The following is a 24,594-nucleotide window of genomic DNA, read 5'->3' as shown; positions in this document are numbered from 1 at the left end:
AACTACTTTGCATGTTGGCTAATCAACATGCAAAAATTAAAAAAAGGCATAAGAAAAACATTGCTTAACAAACCTTAATTCACACTTTCTAATTTAAAGTCACAACATGAAAGCTGTAACAATACAAAACAGTTACAAGATCAGTCCCAAGGACTGAGCTCATGCCGAAAGAAATGTAACAAAAACACTACTATACATAATTAGTCCTGATGAGGACTGTTTTAATGCAAAATAAGTTTGAAATTGGTGGCACAGAAAGAAACACAACTGCTCAGCTCGAATTCTGAACAGAAGATGAACAAACACAACTTTATTTTTTAGTTTTTTATTCTTCTTTTTTTGTCCTTTTTTTATAGTTACATTAGTTAAAGGTTCTGTATTTAACTTACTTTTAATCAATGGTTATTTGTACCTATGAACATTTTAAACACTATATACGTTTATTAAATCATGTGTTGCTTAAAATATTTAAGATGTATTCCAAAACACTTTTTTGCTACTCTAAGCATTGTTATGAACTCTACATTGTTTGTTGCAGTCTCTGTATTCCACATAGCAATGTGACTCCCCTCACCTATGTCAATGTGCCTTATATATCTGATTCCTCTAGTAGCTCCCTGTTATTTTGTTCTTATTCAGTGTTTTTCTATGACAGAAATTACAAGATGGTATTACATGTTTACTGTTGGGTTTTTTTTCAGTACTGTTACTACATTTCTGATGTTTTTAATTTTCAGACCTCTTTTTTTTTGGGGGGGGGGGCTTGAGTTTATTCTTTTCTTGATTTTATGGGAAAAATAAATTTTGAGACATTTTTCAAATATGAATACTTCTATTCATGTCTCAGACACAAATTGGCATGTTACACCTCCTCTACAACCTCACAAGCCTAACATTAACTGGGTGTTAGGGAGGGGCAAGTACGTTTCATGGAGGATATACAGTTTATGAAATGCAGAGAGGTAGAGTCTTGTATGCAGTTTCATGCCATTTCTCCTGATAGCTCTGAGGCTACGTTTGTAGGAGAACAAGGGCAGAATAATGAGAATTTAGATTATTTTCCAGCACCATCCTTTGTTCAGACAGTTTATATTGAACTTTGAATGGACATTGCAGCTTTTTTATAACTCATATTTCATGTTTGTAATGATTTGAGTATTTCTTCTGTGGCTTATGAATCTTCATCTTCTTTATTGGGAAAAACTGATTTGTTTGATTACTTGGTCCTTGCATCTGCACCATACATTGTTGTTTATGCAAGGAAATTCACAATTCAGTGTAGGGAGGATACTGCCATGCCTTGCCCTCCTCATTTTGTGGATCAGCATACCTTGGCTGTCCATTGCCTAAAGAACGTCTTTGGGTCTCTAGACAAGATGCCACTGTTAATCTTAATCAGTCTGTTTTCCAGAGTTTATCTGTTATTTACAACAGTTTTGCATTTTTTTATCATCTTTGCAGCTATTGTCTGAAGCTTATTGTTGATCCCCAACTTAAATTTCAGAGGATCTGAGTTATTTGCAGACATCCACTTTGGTAAGGTTATTGACTTCTGCTTTCTTCTTGGTTTGTTTGTTTGCATATTTTCTTTCATTATTGGGTTACAAGTGTTGACATTTAAATGTGTTGGAGCTTCATGTTCATGAGACACTGTACCATTCCAACTATGTTTTATTGTATCCAGACAGGACCTTTCTACCTAGAACTGCAGTAGCTAGGGAAGATAAGGCTTTTATTCCTATTCATCTTCCTTCCATTTTCTATTTATACAACCTTTTGGATATGAATCATTTTTTATGCCTTGTTCAGGATCTCTAATATTATGTGATGTGTGCTAGGGTCTCATTTGTTTAGTTCAACAAAGATCAATGTCCAAAGCAGCTTAATTTATAATGCTTGTCCACTGGAGAAAATGGTAGAGGCTGGTATGTTGAACAGACCTATATATCGCAAGTATATACAAGATTTAGTAGTCTCTTTCTTAGATGAGATTCAACCCCCCCCCCAGTGGCTATACTGCACACCCTGCCCTGATTGAAACAGAGGTGTGTCACTTCATTGTTACCTAAGGTAAATTCTCCTCAACTCTCTCTTATAGTGAAGGAAGGACTCCTTACTACTCTGTTTCCTGTTGAGAGAAAGCTAAATACTTTCCCACCCTTAACCCTGGATTTTTGCAGATGTCAGGTAGGGAGCTATTCCAGCCTACACAGGAGACCCCTCGTAATTCCACTTCAGAGATGACTCTTTGCTTATCCAGTTGTGTGAGGATGACCCTTCTTTTTGGATCATTTTCTTGCTTTTTATAATCATGGAAGAGGGCCCTCAAGTCTTTGTAATTCTGCACATGGAGTGTCGCATCCACAAGTCATTGATTGAACTTCATTTGTAATTTTGTGGGCAGGAGGTTTTACCTTACCTCCCTGGTTGAAGAGTTAGAATTTCTCTTTGTAATCCCAGGTTGAATTATTTCTGTTTTTTCAGTATGAGTGAGGTATGAATTACCTGTGTAATTCCTAATTCTGTTGTTGCTTTCTAAGCTACTTCAGACTGGGGGGGAAACTTGTCAGGTTGAATGTTGCTTTCCTTCCCTTAATAATTCCATGAATTATGGCTCATATGTGATATTTTGCAACTTTCAGATTTTGTAATAACCCATAATTCCAAGTTTGGTTTGTTGAATTTTGTATTTTTACAGGCTAGAGTGCAGATTTATCCACTTAGATGTTGTGTGCCTTCTCTTTGTAATTCTGGCAGCTCAATATACAACATCCTGTAACCTTGGGGTTTGTTTCTATTCATATTATATCCCTGTTCTACAATTGTATCATAATGTGGTTTTGATACCCTAGTACCTTGGATCTAGCTTTGCATCCACAGCTCTATTGTTCCAATAATGAGATGTGAAATCATGTCTGTGTGGTTGGGGCCTGCATAAATCTCATGGTAATAAACAATATTGACTCTGTAACTAGTTGGCCTTTATCACTCATGTTTAGCTGTCACTTTCTCTGAGCAAAGAGCATACCTGTTCCAGACATAGTACAGACACTCACTTATGTGCTTATTATATCTCAAATTTGCACACCTGTTTTGTTTTTTTATACAGATGTTTTCTGTATGGATTTTGCTCTTGCAGGCTCCTCAACCTGGTTTGTGTGAGATTGTAGCTAGCATGTGAGAGGAGGTACATTTGTTTCAGAAGTTTACTTTTCCACAACCAAAAATGCATTTCTGATAATAACTCCTGGCACACTGCCCTGCCCTGTCCTTTCTCCCAACAATAGCTGGCACAATCTGATAATCTTAACATTAAAATCACTAGGGGCAATAGATTAGATTATAAGGCTGAAGCAAATAAGGTATAGTTCATGATAATGCTTAAATGAGCAAAGAAGAGAGCCTTTGATTGGAATAAAACTAAACTGTGAACAGATTAAGTATTACCAGAAATACATTTTTGATATAGGAAAATGTAAACTTTTACGTGTTACAAATAAATATATATCGTTAGATTTTAAAGTTAAAAGTGAGAAATTCTTTTCTCTTAGCTAAAACATATTTGTATAGGCTTCAAAGTTTCAGTGTTTTGCAAAATAATATGCAGAAGACATTCAGTGTTAACAAAACATTTTCATTGTAAATAAAATGCTACTGTAAAGTTTAAATGCAAAGTTAGAAAAAATCAGCTACTTTTTGTACCTTTTCTCCTTCATGTAATTATGTAGATTATGCCATATGCAAGTAAAGATAAATTATCTAAACTTTATAACTATATACACTTAATAACACAAAATAGCTTCAGATTAATAACTCAAAATTAATTTATTAACATGTAAATGTTTCAAAACAGAATAAGACATTTTCAAATCTAAATATAAACAATGTATAGTAACTATTAGTTGCAAAAACTACTCCACAATAACTTAGAGAACAATATCATTCCATTATAGTAAATGCAGAATACAACCTGGAAGTCCAAACACCTTCAGTTGTAACTATTGTATTAATAAAGCTTCACTTTTACGTGTGTTTTGTTCTCTGTTTAGAATCTTACTACCTTGAAAATTAATGTTATGTGCATGTTTTACAACTCATAAATGTGAGAGATCTTTGAAGTGGCAAGGAAAATGAATTCCAACATTTTTTTTTTCTTCTGTGTATATGGTAAATTTGGTATACTGATCCATAATTGTATTATCTGTTTTTATAAAAGTCGTTTAATGGGTCTATGATTTTTAATCTCAGAGTTTGAATGAATTTAGTATTTATTTCTGCAGTTTGTTAATAAAATTATTCCACAATGGGGTGTAGATAGGCATGCTATGATGAGGATCTATTGGCCCTCATACTGTCTAACTGAGAAATTGGATTTCTGGTCTGTGGTTCAGCCAGAGACTCTGCCTGGAAAGTATTGGACTCATTAGGGTTCTTATCCCTGCAAGGGGGCTTTTCACTCTTCTTCTGTCCATAATTTGTACATTGAGTCTTATGACTCTCATCTCAACTCAGACATTTGCAATTTTCTTTACAATATGCTGTGAAGCTACAATATTTACAGCAGCATCCGACATGACATTGTGTCTTAATGCTTCTGTGAGCTGTGCTTTTTAACAAATCAATGAGTTAGTATTTCTGTGTTTGGCCTTCATATCCAAGAACAGCTGACTAAAATGGGTCAGACATTAGATGATATTGCAGAATCCAATAATTAGTTTATCCTACCATGGCTTATTACAATCCTTACCAGTGATATTTCTCTGATTCACCTGAAAAAAAACTCCTCACTGTAAATATTGTATTTTCTTTACTGAATATGTTTTGAACTATTCTTTTCCCAATTTAATGGATTGTTTAAGTCAAGTGATTTTCTATACTTTGTCATGGATCACTGTAGTTTTGTGGTTTCTCACAGGATCACCTCTACAGATTTTGTATTCATTGCTGAGTTATATGTCATTTCAGTTGTTTTGAATCATGTGGAAGCTAAGCAATACCCTAACTGTACATTTAGTATGGACTTGCTTGACCAGATAAATCCTCCTGTTCTTGTTTGGCTATCTAGTTCCTGTAGGATTTAGAAACAAAAAGTGGTATGGATATGTCTTCACATTGGCCATAGTTTCTTTATGCATTAGTTTCTTTTACAAGGGATTTGTCTACTAATGTATAGTTTGATGCATTCAAGTCATAATTACTTGCATTCAACTCTGACTACTAGCAGAACATATAGAAACATATAGTGATTCTTTTGAGACTGTTGATGGTCTTAGAATAGTTTGTGTACTTAAGAAACATTGATCATTTGATGTTTTAATTATACTTATCTTGAATTTAAATTTTTAATAAACCATTATTTTAAGCTAGTTTGTTACTGTGAACAACATACTCACCAGATTGATGAATACCTATAACTGATAATAAATTTCCTGTTTTCTGCATTTTATGCTTGTGTCTTTGTATTTGTGTATGTGTTGGTGTGTATATTTAGAAAAGCCAAAAAAGTATAAGAAAATGATACATCATAATGAAAGATAATACAAATCTTATGCAATATATCCAAATCTTCAATGAAATAGTGAAATGTAAATTCATAAGGGAGAAAGAAATAATACCAGTCACAATACAAACATCAAACACTAAGGTACAAATTACAAGTTCTTAAAGACCTTATTTTTAACTAAAAATAAATATTAGTAATTTTAGTAAAATTTATCTGATTTGTTTTTCTTTGTATTTATTACAGAATAATGTAATAATTTTATCTTAAATTTTTTATTAAATCCACTAACTATTAATTTTTGTATCAGTTAATTAAAAATAAGGTTATTTAAGAACTTTGCACTACTTTATGTGGATGTACACTTTGAGCCACATATAAAAGCACAACAGTCACAGTAAACTTAGTATATTGATGGGGTTCAATGTTGTGTTAATTAGTGCCTCTACCATATTAGGGGCAGGAATGCTAACTTCAAGAAGTTAGTTTCATCTTACTTACCCTCAAATGGTAGTACCTTGTTTCCTTATTTTTTTATTTTTTTAATCTTTTTCTTATTCTTATTTTAACTTGGGAGACCACTCACCTTCCCACAACTGTTTGCTGAAAGTGAAAAGTGATCTAGGTGTGGTCCATTGTAGGCTTGAGCACCCACATCTTGCTCTCCTAATTTCTAGTCTAATTGTGTCTCTTTCTTAAGTTAGACTAGTAAATTGGAGGTTAAGACTGATAAAAGATGTATCCCCACTGCAATGTGGGTTCTGTTTCCACAGTCACCTCCAAAACCTAGGGTACATTTTATAATCCAACATTGTAGCTTGTACCTTAAGATCTTTTTTAAAAAATATATTTTGTTTAATTTTAATGTGTTTTGTTTTGGCTTAAAAATTATGGTTGTAATTAATCAGAAGTTGGGATTTGCTGTTTCTAACAGAGTCCTTCCTCATGATTTTGTTTACTTATTTAACTTCATTTAAATGTGTTTATTTAATTACACATATAAATTTACATAAATTTTCTCCTGTAGTTGAAAAGCTTTCCTATAAATAATTTGATTGCTTTCTTTAAAAGCTTAGTTTTAATACAATTTGTTATGTACAGCTTTGTTTCAAGCTCAGATAAGGTTTCTGATTTGATTTGTTAGCTATCATTTTTAAGGATGTAATTTAAGATTGTAAAATGTTTTCTTTTTCTTTCATTGAGGCATGTTACTAACATAGCATTTGATATATAATACAAAAGATATAAGCAATTTGTGCTTTGACAGTGTTGCAGAATAACACTATAACCCACTTATACACACTTCAGTGACAGTTGTGAAGATCTGTTGTTTGATTAAGTTATTTCTGTCTTTACAGATGTCACTCCAATGTATTTCGTGTTTTGACAAATTATCTGACTACATATATTCCTATATTAACTGTGATGATTGTGAATCCTATGCTGTATTGTATAGCATCAAACAAAGGTATGTGCATTTAGTTGTTAATCTGTAGTATTACTCTATAGACAATAATACTTATGACCTCATATTAGTTCTTTTAGAGCTAAGTTAATTTAAAATATTTTTTCGAAAATATATGTTAAATTTATCAACACTTTTTATTGTATCCAAAGTTACCTATAACAAGTGTATTGCTTGTCTGCTTGTGCATGGTATATTTTCTGTACTTATATTGTGACCCCTTTCTTAATGTTTACACAATTATATTTGTGTATTAAAACCCAAATAAAGAAAAATAAGTTAATTTTAAAGGGAACTGGCTTTAAATATGAAATAGAACATGCTGCAAGAAGGCATGAGTCGGCAACCATTACGTCTTCACTCAGCTAAAGCAATGTGCTCTAGTAACTTTCTCTAAGAGGCCAGGTCCCATCCCAAATTGTGTGGCTTTAACAATTTATCTTGCACTAAAGAGAAGAAAAAAGTTTCTGAATGTCCTGGTTAGTTTTTCAGGCCCCAAAAATCCTTTTGAAGCTTAAAGGGTATGAAACTTAAATTCTTGCCATGAATTTGTTTTTGTTACAAGAAGGTAGAGATATTCACCAAACAAAATCAATATAGTATGAAATAGTGCATTACAAGAGAGTTGGAGTTTACCCAAAAAAAGGACTTTATTTGTTTAACAAAACAGTAAGGACAATAAGGGACCTATTAGTCTATGTAGGCCATCATATACAAATAATTAATCTTTTTGTGACGAGTCACAGATCAAAAGGCACTTCATCGTGTTCATTGAACTACTGTTTTATGAATTTATGTCAGTAAATTTGGATTATAATTCAAATTTAATATTATATATGAATTAATGTTTTAAATTTAAAAATAAATATTAAAAGAACACATTTAAATATAGCTTAGTGATTCACATGGTACATTGAATAAAGCACTGGTTAAAATTAGATGTTTATGATGTCAAAATACTAAGTCTATAGTTTTGTACAAATTAGGAATTCAAATTACCAGTATTGATAAGCTAGAATATAAAATAAGAACCTCATATTTTTTTATTTTGCCGAGATGTGTCTTATGTATTGAATCAAACACAGTGGCTTTGTTCACCTCTTTATATATTATTACAAATCAACAGCTCAGAATGCCAATCTAGTGGTTTTCTCAGCCATTTTAACCTGTGAAAAAAAAGCGATCATTTCTTTTGATCCGAGATTTCAAGGAGGAAGGTGCTGTCTTTAATTTGCTCAAAGTTACATTTTTTTTAGCCTAAATACAGATTAGTTACTAAGCTTAATAAATTTTAGTGGATTTATATGGTATTAGTATAGTTATTTATCATTTTTTTTGGTTAATAAACTGTGTATCTATACAAACCTAAAAAATTATTTGATACCTTCCACATACAAAATTTTAAGTCTTGGCAATCTGTTTCCAACAGCAGTCAAAATAAAATGTCATAGCTAGAAGAGATAATTGTTTGCTTTACTTACTTATTTTTAACGTTCTATATTTTAAGTAAATTAAGTTTCATGACTTATTTCTAAATGGTAATAAGCTGCATACATATATAATGTGTAATAATTTAAATGTTATTGCATAATACAAAATGCTTGTCCAGTAAAACACAACCAAAACCAGGTCAGTTTAATGTTATTGGATACAGTAACAAAAGTGCTTGTTAGGCATAACTAGAAGGCCAGTATAATAAAAAATAATAATTATATATACATATAAAACTTTATGAAACTTAAATTACTTGGACTAAACAGTTATTTTTGTGTTATAATATATTGTCATTACAGCATGAGAAAAAAAAATCATAATTCATTTTTTTTTTTTTTATGATGGTAACAAGGTCAGTTTGTTGACAGACCCTACATAGGGTACAGAAAATAACACAAAATATAAAGTATTACTGAGAACAAATGTTTGAAATGTGTTAAGGAGGTTTTAGGGATTACACAAATAATATCTGAGATTTTTGGGGTAAAGAATAGTTTTTTTAATCATAACATGAAATCACTTCTCATTTGGCCTAATAACCAAACAGACTCAATATCTTCACAAAAATGTCTTTGGTAAAAAATATTTCATTAGAAAGTCTTGAGCTCAAAAAACTTGTGATCTTTATTAAAAGTCTGTCAAATTTTGTGAAAACACACATGCTGTGCATCATAAGCAACAATGTCCAAAGAAAAACATGCTGGCAGCAGGTGGTTACAACAAGTTGCCTTCCTCCTAGTCATTGGCATTAATGGTGATGGAAGATAGCAATAGTAACTTTGCCACAAGAAGACAGAGTGATCAAGTTTGATAGCAATAAATCAATTAGTTGATTACTTTGTGACAACCAATCTTATCTTAACTTCAATTAATGAATAGTCGGAAAAGAATAAAAAAGTGGTATTTATTAGAAATTATAATTTTTATTAGTTGATTAGTTTTATGGAAATTGATATAATTGTAATTTTAATTAAATGATTGTTGGAATAATCTAAAACAGTAATAACTAAGAGCACTAATTCTGGATCATTTAGTTGTAATTTCAGTTAGTCAACTATTACCTGACAATAATAGAAGTAACTGCTGTTCAAAGATAACTGATTATATCAATTAATTGCTTAAATCACCAAGTTCTAGCAGCAAATATTGTCATCAACTCTATGGGCTGTTACGTGCCAGCTAACAAGAAATAAACCTGCTGTCCTTGTTGCCCTACAGAAATACTTTTATCTGATGACAAAGCAGTTTTTTCTTTGGGAGCACTAGCAGAGGTACCTAATTATTACAAACTAGCATTTTGGTTATAAGGTGAAGCTTCAAAGGTAACAATTTTCTTTAAGCTTGAGTCACATTTCAACAATCTAAAGCTCAAAGAAACTTATTATCTTTCAAGTAAATTTTAAAGCAGTAATAACTGACAGCTTTGTATTTGTTGGTAACTTATTTTTCATGACCATCTAAAACCTTTAAGTTACAAAACAGTTTCACTCATAAACAACTTTCTTCTACACCCATATGGCAACATATGGATTTGCTCCTCTATCAATAACAATGAATATTTAACTGTCCAAACTCAGAATCAGGCATTGTAATTTTTGCCTTTGTCTCCAGTTATTATGAATAATTACATGTCTGAAATGCTTCAGAAATGTCAGTAGGCTAATATGTTTTGTTTTCTTTTAGATTCACTGGGTAGTGGTAATGAATAAAGTATATATGTTCAGTTTCTTTACCTCTAAATGGTTGTAATATCACAACAGTTTGTCTTGGTGCTGGAGAACTCCAGCTGTCTGAGAAAATGGAAAATATGTACAAGACTGGCAGGGTGATGTGTCATGGGAGCATACACATCATTTTTAGGTCCTATATCCTTTATGGCCTTTATATGATTCATGGTAACCAATTTTCCTGACTTGTAAAGCTTTAGGTTGCACCAGGAATTAGAAGGCAAGATGCCTGTCTCTCCACCTGGTGGTAGTGCAGCTTCTCATAGTAGACTTCATTTTGGAGGGCTGTTTCAAGTCATTTTAGGATGTCTTATTATCAAGGTAATCAGGTCTAATTATCATCTTCTTTCATATACTCCTGGTAACCATGAGAGGTTGAGCAGGTTCTGCAATTTTAGATGGCCTAAGCTGCTTGTCCCAAAACCAAACTGAGAGCATGAATACAATGATACTTGCAATGAAAATCCTTTATGAACAAGTATACTTTTCCTAGACTGCTGCATTATCTGTTAGCCCATTATAATCTTGGAAATGACCTTTTTGTTTCAATGAAATAAAACCTAAACAATATACACAAGTGGAATGAAGAACATAAAGTATGTGAGACTTCAACTCCATTAAACCAAGTCTCAATTACATCATCAATAATGAAACTACTGTATTTTCTGCCTAAATTTTGGACCTGATTTTTGGGGGTCGGCTTATTGGCCGATCACTCCTTTCGGAAATTTCTTCTTCTTAGGAAATGTTTTTCTTTTGAAAATTACCATAGGCGGTAATTTTGTCCCATCAGCAAAGCACGTTAAGACTACAGTGAAACGTTGTTTCTGGAATTTCATTGGTTACCTAATTACAGTGAGTGGAGCCAATAACAAATGACATATTGATTCCATCTCTGTCTCAATACGACACGTTCTGCTTTACTACAGAACGCCAATGATCACACACAACATGCATGCTGACGCTGAAACGAGACTAAGAAATCATTTTGAAGAAACTTGTCACTTCTTAAAATGGCTTCGCTTATTAGGCGGTAATAAGCAAAAACCCTCATTTTCAGAGCTGAAAATTGGTCTCGGCTTATTCGGCGATTCGGCTTATTAACCGGAAAATATGGTAATTAATCTAGTTTATAACATTTAAGATGCTCTTGGCCATCAGGTAATTAAGTTGAGGAACAGTGAATGAGATAAATTTGACCAAAAATAAGCAAAGACCATAAAAAACTGTCTCTCTTTAAAGAAAATAATATATCTTATTTAATGAAAAAAACCAAAAAACTTTATTAATATGTTTGCTTTCTCTATCCCCTCAACAACTAATTGATCATCAACAATGTAAGATATGCAGTGATTCTAGACTACTTTTAACAAGAATAAAGGAACAAGTGCCACCAAAACTAAGAGATGTATCTATTATTGAACAGAGAAGATTTACAAAAATCTAATAACTATTAATCTGAAGCTTTTAATCAACAGTATTTGACATGCCTTCTTATTCTCAAGCTCCAAAACTGTTTCATTTATTTTAAATGAATAGCTTTAATATCACAAACAACTGAAAATAGGTTAATTTCTGAATGAGCTTACACGACAAAAGAATAGAAAAGCCTTGATTTATTGTGCATGTTGTTGGTCTTTGTTCCACACAGAATTCAAGATGAATTGTTTACTTTACCAGCTGTGCAATAAAATATGCAGAAACATTTTGGTATGTAAAGAACTGAAGTCTAAATGTGAAGTCTGCATAATTATTTACTGCTAAAAACATGCTAAAGTAAAAATTTCAAGTGTGGAAAATGTGTTTACAGATGTTCTGTAACAATATGCTTTAATGGTTTAAAAGTACAGCAAATAACTTCATGGGGAATTTTATCAAGAAGTATAATTCTTATGATTTATAAACTAGATTAAATCCAGCCAGTAGTGGCCATCTACACAAAGATACAATAAATTCTAAAAGACAATTGCACTTACAACTATAAAATAACATGCTTACTACAATTATTGTCTTACTGGGACAAAGAATAACTTTGTTTTCTTTTGTGGTTTCTCCTTCTTTGTTTTACTTCATATCAACATAGCATTTCTTCATGTACATTTAATCTCATATATCATCTTACTTAATACAAAGCTTCTTCACATGCATCCTTTCCACCTCATTTTTTGCCAACTTACTTTCAACAAAACCAGTATTTTTTCACACACATCCAGATTTCTTTGCACAAACACAATCTCACTTCTTACAAAGCTAGTATGTATTTGTATTCATCTTTTCTTATTGTTCGTGTTTCTTCATGCAAAGCTAGTATTTATTTACTTACACCAATCTTTCTTTATAACACATCTTACTTTCAACAAAATCAGTATTTACTTATATCCATCTTTGTTTACCACACACTTAGCTCCTTACAAAGCCAGTACATAGTTCCTTACATCCAACTCTTTTATAACACAGCATTTTGACATAATACAAAGCTAGTCTTCTCTAATATTAATTCCATTTTTCATGCAGTTTTATAGCTGGTCTGACTTGATACAAAGATAATTATGTGCACCATTCACACACCTTTTATAATATATCACATTATTATACACAAAGCCAGTTTTTTTTCTCATTCCACCCAACTTTTCTTGCAGTATATTTGTTTTACTTCATATTTCCAAGACTTAACTGTGGGGATTAAATTATAAGTAGATCACTAGGACTGAATGTGGGCTTATGTTAATATAAAATGAAGAGCAAATGGGCTGATTCAATATCTTGGATATATTTAAATACCATAAGGGTTGTTTTTTTTACAAGGTCTATTAGCTCAACATTAAAACAGTATTAGTCTGTGGTGGGGTATCAGAATAATAAAGAAAAATATGATGTTCAGAGAGGTATAGTGTGGGAACAAAGTACAAAGGTAGTCTTTAATTATCATAAGCTAAATATTGTTATTATTGTAATACTAGAAATATAACTAAAATAGATAACTTTAGAGCATTGGTAAGAATACAGGATTTTGATATAATGGAATAACTGAGATATGGATAAGTGCAAGCAATTTTAATGATAGGAATTTCTTTGAAATAGAAAGCTATGAAATGTTTAATAGGGATAGAGTACCAAAAATATGGAAGGAGCAGCTTTTTATGAAAAATGTGTTATACCCTGTTCAAAGTGAGGATATCAAAGCTAATAACAGTGAGGTTGAGTCTATCTTTCTGTTAACGATTATAAGGGGGACAAGGCCTTTAAATGGAATTTGTCACAAGCCACTTTAAAATAATGACTTTCTATAGATTATAAATATTAGGGTATTAAACATCAGAGATAATGTGACAAGTGGGCATGGTAAAAAGGTTTTAATTTTATATTTTATGTCTCTTTAACCAACTAAGATTAAAGAATTTAAAACTCATGCCTGCCTGAGAAATACCAATGTTATAATGAGTGATTCATGTTAAATTCCATAATTCCTAGAGATACAGTAAATGGGTTAGAGAAGAGGTATTTACCTACCAAGAAAATGTCACAATTCTTATGCTGGGGTGAAATTTAGGATACTTTAAGAACATTTTTTCTGTAATTGAATATTTGAGGCTTATATTAAAATTTGATTTATAAATTATATTTCTGTGCCAATTTTATTTGTATACCAAGAGAATAAGATACTTCAATCAAATTTTAAACGTAACTCTTAAAAAGTTGTGATGTGCACATTGACCTGCTTACTAGCACTGCAGGCTCTCACCCATAGAAACATTATGTTATTAGGTCAAGACCTTTAATTTCAGAAGGTAATATTTTTAAAAATCCTAAAGTTTCCCAAATGCGACTCAAGTGACACATTTTCGCTAGCTACCTTCTCATCTCTATTTTATCCCCCCTCCTGCCCAAAAAACTACAAAATTAAGTATAAATTACTCTATATAAATTTGTGATTGCTCAGACACACCATCATAAGTTTTATAGCTGTCAATTTTATTTGGTTACAGAGCTATCAAACAGAAAATCCAACCTCACCTGCCACATCCTCTCTTATGTGTAACTGTATGTTAGCTATAAACAATAGAAAGTCAAGATCAAATGATGTATTTTGTTACATTGTGTTCACAATAGACAAACATCAATTTCAGTTATAATGCAATTTTGGTTTACATGGCAATTGCAATGGCTAGTTTGGACATATTCATAACAGCTCTTGTCACGTAGATAGAAAGACAGAAAAATTTTTATTGTTAAAGGAAATTATCTAACTTTGCATGTTATTAGTCTTTTCTTTGGTGCATTATTTAAGGTACTACTACCATTAATATTAATAAAAATAGAGTGAATTGTCATTAAAATTAACAGCAAGAAAAAGAAGATTGGGTAAGTACATTATTTTTATGTTTTTCATGTTTATTCTTTATTTATTACTATAAAAGTAACTAAAATATAAAAATAGAGATCTCTTATATTAGATTAGCTAAACAATAATAATAATATAATAAAAATATTTCATGAGGCATGCATGCGAGCATCTTGGAGTAGCTTGTGGGTAGTGTAATTCAATCATGTAACTTAACATGAAAATCACTTTTCACTCTGATCATTCAAAACAATAAAACTTAATTATAAATAGATGTACATTTTTATCAGTTTATAGCTGCCTAGGATAAATAAATGTAATTATATGCTACATTTAAAGCCATTCTAGAAAGAAAAGGAGGTTAATATATTCAAGGACAAATCCTTTTTTTAGTTTATTAAAAAATACTTCACTAAAAATTATTTTTTGTATGTGAAAAGCTTATGTTTAATGAATGACTGCTTGATGTTATGAAAATGTGTACACTATTTTAAAAGTTAGTAGTATCATGTCTGTAGGCTTTATATGAGTAGAAAATGTCATATGGTCAGTCAAACTGACAGCCTGTGTGTAAAGAATTAAGAACTTAAAACTTGTATATTATTAAAATATGGGTTATTAGCTAAAATATAATGCTATATTAATTGATATAATATAATTAAATAGTAATTTCATAAACATTTTGAGTTTAAAAATTAAAACCATATCTCGTGCAATAAAGGACACCTATGGTAAGAGGGTTAATGCAAGGTAATTTGTTTTTGTATTATGCATACAGTATTAGCAAGCAGGGTAGTGCTTAATATGTAGGAATGGGCTACTGCAATCAATGTTTTACTTTCTAATGCTTACAGGTAACTGATGTTAGTTGAGATGTAGCAATCTTTGAGAGCCTCCATGCCATTACTGAGTGTTTCACAGTTTGAGACTTCTAGTATCATTGATAAGTGTTGCTAAAGAGGAAAACTGGGAACTAGTTAAAGAAACATAGTGTTCACCTTTTATTTTTATTTTCATATGCTAGCCAGAAATAGTGAATTATTTTGCAGTGGTTTTAATATGATAGAAAAATATTTTAAGATTACTTGGGAGGCTATCACTAAGCACAATAGTGCTTAGTATGTAGAAGTAGGCCAAGAAAATAATGACCACCAAATTGTCTATTACTGTATAATGCTTACAAATAACTGCTAAGTATTCTATCTATAACAATCATGATTTTTTTTGTTTTCCAATTAAGCACCTAATTATCATTATCAAGTGTTTCACAGCTTGTATAACAGTAATGTTCTTATGTTTATTTACCACACGTTTTATATGGGGAAATAATACAAAAGGAAAAGTACTACTTAGCAGTGAGTTCAGTTTACAAGCATATATTATTTCCATGTTTCATAAATAAGTTTAATTTATGTTCACTAAGTGGAAGTATAAATTGTTCTCATATAAAAAATGTCCAAGTTGAAAAATGCCAGTGTTTTAATTATCAAAACAATACATTATATAGCAGCCTACATTTCTTCAAATTTTCACTGAGGCCAAGCCTGGCAGCTGTGTGTGTATATGTAGTATCTACTTCATGGCCTCAAATCTGTATGATGTCTTCCCTGTTAATCAATATGACTAACAAGTGGTGGAGTTAGTTGTATGCACATGCAAGGAGTTAGAGCAAATTTGAAACATATGAATTCTGTAAATATCCCTTTAATCTTGATCCAAGATACTTATACTGTCATAGAGGAACCACTCCAGTTTCACTGGCCCCCAGTTTAATCTAAAATTAGAGAACATGACAAAACTGATATTATATTAATAAAATATATCACTTTTGAATTATAAAAGTACAACAAATAAGTGTTCACTTATCAACTTATTTCAATGAAATTGTTTTAAATGAAACATTGTGCAAACATTAAGTATGATGTAGGGATGGCAATGTCAAAATGTACAGAAAAAAGTTAGGATGAATATTCATAACTATACAAAAATCCCTACATTAGTAGCCAATAGCCAATGATAATTGAGTCAATCTTGCAAGCTTGAGATTATTAACTACTGGAAGACTATATAGAACTATTCAGCTTAAATGCTTTTATTCAAACCTGAATTCATACAACTGAGAGGAATACATTTTGTTATAGATAAAAGTTTTTCTTAGATGGTTTGGCTACTGATGTAGTTTTTTTTTGTATGGTCTTGAATATTCATCCTTACCTTTTTCTCTGCACTTTGTGGCAGTACCATCCCTATACCATACTTAATTTTTGGAGAAAAAAATATTACTTATTTCTTTTTAATTTAAATGTCTTCAACTATAATCTAAACTTGTAAGCAATTAAAAATGGCAGTCAGCTGTACAACCATTTAGTGTTAAGAAAAAAATAAATATGTAGTAAATGATATCCTTGTGTTTAACCAAGACTTTAAAAATACAACAAATATATATATTAATAAATTAACTTCATTTCTTTTGGTATTTATGTAAAGTGACTTTATGTTTACAAACTTACACTACAGTAGATGATAACTACTAGAAAATGTTTGTATTCACAAATCATTTCTTATATCTTTATGTAACTCTGCCATGACTTATGAAACACTCATTATCATTTCTGCTAATAATAAAGCTCCATAATTAACTTTGTCACTCTGTTTCTTTGAGAAAATGTATACACATAACAAAGTAATTAAAACCAAACAGACCTTTCTTTGGTAGTCTATACTGAGTTCATATTCTTAAGAGGGTTCTTAATTTAAGAATATATATAATTCTTAAATTATATATTTATTTATGTGTTTAGTTACTAATTTTCCCTGGTTTAGAATGTTACATAGGTATTCATATATCATATTTACTATATTAAAAAGTATAGTAATAAACATAATAAACTTACTATTCCCCTTTTGCCACCCATATATGTGTTTAATTATAAGCCTGAGTAAGCTGTTACTTTATTTTTCATCTTTGCTTTAATATAGAAATCCATACTCTCATACTTATGCATTATGTATTACTCAAACATCTGTCTTTCCAAACATTTTAAGTCCAGCTTGTTGTTGGCTCGAATAGATTACACATTTGTGATCCGAGCCACAGTCAGGCATTTAACACCTTTACTAAAATGTACATAGAATTGTCAAATGACTTTTGGAAAATTTAATGTACAATTAATACATCATTTTTTCTAATATATGAAGGGAAGACTGAATGATTTACCAGGGAGCCTTTCAATTATGTGCATAGCAGAAAACAACATAAAACATAATTAATATGTTAAACATCTTTTGCTAATTCCTCTTTGCTTTTACTGAAATCTTCATTATGCTAATGTGATCATACAGTTATATTAAAGGAAACTTAATCAATATTATTTTAGATCATTATGGACATTTTTATTGGCCTGTTAACACCAAAGAGTTTTTACGTTTGTAAATGCTTGGCATAAACTACTCATTAGAGTTTTAATAAACATGTTTAATTAATCTTAATTATAGTAAAAAGAAGCTTCAAGAAATGGAAAGTAGCTATTTGAAGCAAGGTGCTTCTCTTTTAATGCATTATAAACAAGCATCTATAAGAAAGGTGTTTCATGTGAAATATGTTACATGTTGCAAATAATTTTGCATTGCATATTTTACTGTAATGTATGGATAAAGACATAGATGCAATTATTTGTTGTAAGTATTAAAACAGTAATCAACAAAGTTAATAGAGTAGATATATTTTAGTGAAGTGACTTTCACTGATTAGCGATATTTGAGATTTCAGACAATGATGTAGGTGTGTTTGTCTGTAGTATTTTCATTGCATTGATGAGTATTTTATCTGTATGGTATTTTTTAACCATTTTGTTGTAGTTCCATTATCACTTTGATCAACATTATAAAATTATTTTTATCAAGACTTCTTGGACCTACATGTTTTTTAGCACATCATAAATAACATAATATTAACCATAAGTTGTTATTTTTACTGTAAACACTGTTAGGTTTCTGTGATTTTGTGAAAGTGTATATTACTTGATTTTTGTTTTGTATGGGTTCTATGATTTCCTTTTCTAACTTTTGGTAACATACATTAGAATTTTGTCTATTACTTTTTCTGTATGAATTTTTATAGTATACAGAGTTCAGTATGTTATATGAAAATAGCTTTAAATATGGAAATCAACAAGTTATCTGTGAACCATAGCTTATATAAAGTTATGAAGAAATGGTGCATGTCGGAACTATATCTTGACATTATTTGTTATATCATACATAATGTGAAACAATTGAAAATGATCTCTTTTGGGAGAGTTGTGTAAGAGACATTTTTGACAGGGAATAATTCATATATTTAGATTGTAAAGAGTTGTTCAGAATGGGATTTAGAATTTTTAAAATGGAAAGATATCCCTTCTACTAATAGCATTGAAAATCAAAGAAAGATAAATCAAGTTGGAGTCTTAAGACCAGCTAGTGAAAGACCTAAAATAAGTCATTCCCCCAGTTATGATAAGCATAGTATGGTGATTTGTAACAGGTGAGAACCCATGAACACAGAGATCATTAGCAAAAGCTGTCCATATATCCCAGACAGCAGTATGAAAAGCAATACAAGCCACATATCCAGGAAAGGAAGACCAACTCTAGAAAATTCTATGAATGGTACCCACCCAGGGATTAATGGTAGTGCACAGTTGTGTTAGATGAAGGATATGTGTACCTTGTTAAATGTAACAAGTGTCATTTTCTACTAGTCAGTTGGTGAAACAGAATTCCAAAATTGGTATATAACCTATTGAAAAATATTTTTAAAGGATGCATGATCATTGCTTGTTACTATACCAGGAATAAGATAGGAATTATGATGATAAATGCAAAAGTCAAAGTGAACTATGTTTACTGTCAAAACAAGATATTGGATTTTATAAACCATTCAGAAGTACTGGCTTTGTACTGAAACAAGGCCAGTAAGATATGGGCTCACTGAGGTAAGGTGTTTAGTCACACACCTAATCAACTGTTGCATTCCTCATACAGATGGGGAAGAAATTGGTTGTTCATGCTGTTTCATTTGAAGACATTTTGATCAAGTCATCAGAGTCAGCATCTATGGATTTCTATGTGATCAGACTATGGATGAAGTATGGAAAACCTCCAGAGAAGAGAGATTTGCTTTTGACATGACACCCTCACAGTGCAGCCTTTCTGCAATGGAAACTACTCAAGAGGGCTACTGTCAAGATAAGTAATTGCTAGATTGGACAATGTGTTGAGGTTACAAAATGACTTTAACGTAATGTACTCAACACTCTATGTGTTGACAAAGTAACCATGCTCAATTTGCCATCACAGAGTATTATTTAGTGTAATGAATAAATTAATAACATTTCTAAATGCATATTATTGCAAAATGTGGAAAACAAAATTATCTTAATTGTTTTACATTTGCTTGGTTATATATGTTTGAAACAGCATTGTAAATTTTATACTGTTCAATTGCATTTGATGAAGAAAGTTAATATTTTGTATTTCGTTTTCAACTTTGATATATTTTGGAAATATATTTTGTTTTTTAGCTAGATTGATCAGAAGAAGACAAATTTTATGTGTTAAATGTGTGAATGCTATGTTACAGCGATGCAATTGGTGAGCAGTCTGCTAGGAAGATTTACACAGCAAGAGAGACAGAGGATGAGTGCCTTGAGAGAAAAATTTTTCTCAATTGTCTTAGTGTTTTATGTGTGGTAGGTACAAGTCTTATGTTGAATATGTAGATTTGAAAAATGACTTTTTATGGTTTATTCATCATTACCAAATTTTGTAGGGGTTTAATCCAGGTTAAAAAATATACATATAAAAGCATTGTAATTTATAAGGGTCTTAGGCTGAATTCCCATTACCATTAAACTTGCTTGACCTGTCTTTATTATTGCAAAACTACTAAGTATGATATGAGGATGACAGTGCCAAAAAGTACAAAAACAAGGTATGGATTAACATACAAAACCAAACAAAAACCTCTTCGTAAGTAGCCTGTTGGTGATGCATGTCTCATTGAAAATTGCAAAACTGTATTCCTTTAAAGTAATATAAGCAGAGCATTGATATATGGGAAGGGTCCAAACCCCTTCCCATCCATTTGTTCCATAAATGAATAACTGTATTCTGTAATGTTGTATACGTGGCCTTGGGCCAGATGAGATGTTCAGGAGGAGCCTGACAACCACTAATTTTTTATAGAAATGAATAACATTATTTTCTGACGTTGTATAAATACGTACAAATCTGGTAAGCATGCAAATCTCCCTACATTTGTTTAAAAAATAAATGAACAGCCAAATCTCCTTATGCTACCATAGAGTACCAAAATTAAGCATAAGATGTTAGGGTTTTATTTATTTGAGCTATCAATTATTATAAAAGCTTTTGGCATGTTTTGAATTTAGCACAGCTGGAGTTTACAGCAGTCCAGTTAATATCTTGGCTAATACAAAGATATGAATGTCAATTAAATGTCATCCTAGTATATTTTTACACATTGCATTTTTCCAATTGGGGCTGGAGTTTCATTATTTCATTGATGATTGGCTTCTACTTGTCCCTTCTTGGAAGAGGTCTTTATCTTATACCTACATCATTCAGACAGCTGTTCAATCTATTCCAAAAACTTTTACACGTTTTTCACAATATCCTCATCTGTGGTGGAGTACTGCCTCCCAAAAGTCACTGAAAGCTAAAAAACAGGCCTGGATATGTTTCATTGGTATCTCACAATTTCAAACTACATTGCTCTCCAATGGGCCTATGCCCATGTGTAGCAGGTAAGACATCAAAACTAGAATTGGATTAAGTTCAGAACTAACATCTCTTCTACCACCAGTGACAAAATTCAGAAGGTCAGTGGGCAGTTTGCTTTCCTCCACCTTTCAATCTTGCTCTCCAGTGGCCAGGAAGTTGTTAATGCCTGGAGCATTGCCAATACATTTGGTATTAGCTTTTCTCGTGCATCTCGCATTTCTGTTTTGCACCCTGCCTTTTTGGCCAGCAAGTCTTGAGAAAAGCAGTTGCCTCTTCCTTTTCAGGCTGATTGTCTTTATAATAATATTTGCTCCTTTACACCTGTGAAACTTAAGCTAACTCTTCATCGGTGTGGCAGTACACCAGTTGGACCTGATGATATTTACTATGAGATGCTGCACCATCTCTCTCCTGCCTGTCTTGCTATTCTTCTGGTTGTTTTTAAGTAGATTTGGCAGGAGAATGTTTTTTCCTGATGCTTGCCACCAGGCTATTGTCCTCCCTTTATCTAATTCTGGGAAGGATTCCTTTATTCCTTTTAACTGCCATCCTTTTGTTTTGACAATTGTCTCTATAAGATCCTGCAGAAGATGGTTAATGCTCATCTTGTTTGGTTTCTCGAATCATACAACTTTCTCTCACCCATCCAATATGGGTTTCGATGACAGCACTTCACCATGGACCATTTGATTCGACTTGAAATGTCAAACAGAAAAGTTTTTCTCAAGCAACAAGTTGTGCTTCCCGTGATCCCTGAGCTTCTTGAGGCTTATCTTTGACCATAAGCTAACTTTTATTCCACACATCAATTAGCTATGTGTCAAGTGTACAAGGGCACGGTACATCCTCCGTGTCCTTTCTTCCACCTCTTATGGAGCAGATTGATGTTCTGTGTTAAAAACTATCATGCCCCAATTTGATCAAAACTAGACAATGGGTCTCTGGTCCATGGCTCTGCTAGGACCTCAGCTTTGAAAATGTTGGATCCTGTTCACCATCAGGGGCATCAGCTTTGCACAGGGGCTTCCCACACTTCTCCAGTCCAGGGTTTGTACACTGAGTCTCATGAACTTTTTCTCCACCTCCAACATTTGCAAGTATCTTAACTCTGTGCTGCAAAATTTCAATCCTTACCACAGCATTATCCCACCTGGGTTTGCATTTTCCTTCCTCAGTTGGCCATGCTTTTTCAGAATAGATGGTTTGCCACTGTTCCTTTTTGCCTTCATATCCAAGTGAAGATAGCTGAATTGGGTCTGTTTTTGCATGATGTTACTGTATCTGCAGGTCATTCCATTGCACTATGGCTTATTACCATCCCCAAATGTAACCTTTCTTAGAGACATCTGAAGAATGCAGATACTCCCAATTGGAAGTACCATTTTTCCTTTGCCAAACATTTTATGAACCATCCTTCCATTTCCATTTATATGGATGGTTCAAAATCAGGTGATTCTGTGGGCTCTACCATGGTTTGTTGTGGTTTGATGGTTGCACAGGATCCCCTCTACAGTATATGTTTAATACAAACCTGTACCCCCTCACTGTGCATTCCTGTATGTGGTGAGGGGAGCCTCCCATGGAAGGTTCTGTTCTTTCAGGTTACCTACTCTGGGATCTAAACATCTACCCACGTGTTTGCTGTGCATGATGGCCCATGAAGGGAAAGAGAGGATCCTGGTGGTTGAGGGTTCCCACCCTAACACACAACTTTGGCCTTGAATTCCTACAGATGGGCAGCCTTGGGGTGGACCCCTAGGGTCATTTGGCTGGTCCATATGTGCTGGGGTATACCGGTTACCCATTTTGGATGTTCTCAACAGGTGTTGTAGACATTGTATCTGATGCTGGTGTTTGGTTATACTGCTCATGAAACCCTGGCATTGCTGTAGTGTCCTTTTTTGACATTGTAGTGCATCCCCTCGTATGACTCCATGGTGGGTGGGGTTAGCGGGCACTGAAAAATTCTTTTTATTATTGTGGATCCTCCAAGTAAACACTTAGATAAAATAGTGAAAAACAGTCCATAGGTAAATGACCATTTAGTGAAGATTCTGATCAGCAGTCTTCAGCATTTGTAACACCTATATCTGATTTTCTTAATTACATTCTCTTTCAGACAAACCTTTAGGGCAGATTTCTCCCTTTTTCATTCAGAAGGGACTAGAGGGACTTCCTGGCTTTCCAAGATCAGTAAAGAAGCTTTGCTCTGGTGACATATTAATGGAAACATCCACATCTAAATACAGTGAACTCCTCTTGCATTTAAAGGCAGTTGGGGTTATACCCATTGAAGTTATGCCCCATACTACTTTGAATTCATTGCAAGAAGTTATTGTTGAGAGGGGTTTGAAGAACATTCCTGAGTCTGAGATTCTTGCTAGTTTCTCCACCCAAAGAGTTTCTGCAGTGAGGTGTATTTCCACTCGCAAAGATGGAATTATGATGCCGACCAATGTCCTCATTTTAACATTTACATCACTGTGTCCACCTGCCATCATCAAGGCAGGTTATCTTAATTGCAATGTTCAGCCATACATTCCATACCCTCTTAGATGTTTCCAGTGCCAACAATTCAAGACGATTGAAAACATTACTTACCCTGAGGCTCAAGAAGTATTTTCCACCACTTCATCTCGGACATACGCTGTTGCACTTCATTCCACTACTACAGTGGGAGTGCAGATGGATCTCTCTGCACCTCAAAAAGAATCATTCTAAAAACACATGAAAAATCTTTGGACCTCTGTGGTTAAAAACATTGATTAATCATAATCAACACCCATCTCTGTCCTTAATATTCATTCCAACAAATCCCAAGATCCACTTCCTTTGGTCCTGGGTATGGGCATTTCCTTGGGTACCTCTTATACTCTTGGCCAAAAATGCAAAAAATGATCATTTGTTCATTTCCTCAGTGCTGGAATCTTTTTGCAACAACAAAGACCTGTCCAATCAACCCAGGGCAGGATCCATGGAGGTCAAGAGACTTCCCTCAAGTAAAGAATATAAAGAAAAAGAGGAGGTCATAAACAGAAGGGTTCTCCACCCAATTTGCTGACACAAATAAGAATGGCTAATTTGATACAAAGGAACTGTCAAGGTTTTGGCCCGCTACGCCTTGACATGCTTGGCCATGCCATGCCCAGCTAAGGCTGGGAAGGCGAGCATGTTTGGCGTGACGGGGATGTTATAATGTGATGGTCAATCCCACTATTTGTTGGTAAAAGAGTAGCCCAAGAGTTGGTGGTGGGTGATGATGACTAGCTGCCTTCCCTCT

General features: G+C 32.7%; 1 protein-coding gene across 3 annotated transcripts in view; it reads left to right on the top strand.

The window, feature by feature from the left end:
* LOC143226179 (G-protein coupled receptor 143-like) overlaps window positions 1-24,594 on the top strand; it is a 68,713-nt gene that overhangs the window by 28,486 nt on the left and 15,633 nt on the right. For all 3 annotated transcript variants that reach the window (XM_076456796.1, XM_076456786.1, XM_076456806.1), the window contains 2 exons: window positions 6,859-6,968; window positions 20,152-20,260. In XM_076456796.1, the coding sequence (XP_076312911.1) occupies window positions 6,859-6,968; window positions 20,152-20,260 (219 nt within the window). The remainder of the gene's footprint in view (window positions 1-6,858; window positions 6,969-20,151; window positions 20,261-24,594) is intronic.

The sequence above is a fragment of the Tachypleus tridentatus genome, chromosome 1 (assembly GCF_004210375.1).
Source record: "Tachypleus tridentatus isolate NWPU-2018 chromosome 1, ASM421037v1, whole genome shotgun sequence".
Classification (NCBI taxonomy): domain Eukaryota; kingdom Metazoa; phylum Arthropoda; class Merostomata; order Xiphosura; family Limulidae; genus Tachypleus; species Tachypleus tridentatus.
This window is presented reverse-complemented; position numbering and strand designations above follow the sequence as displayed.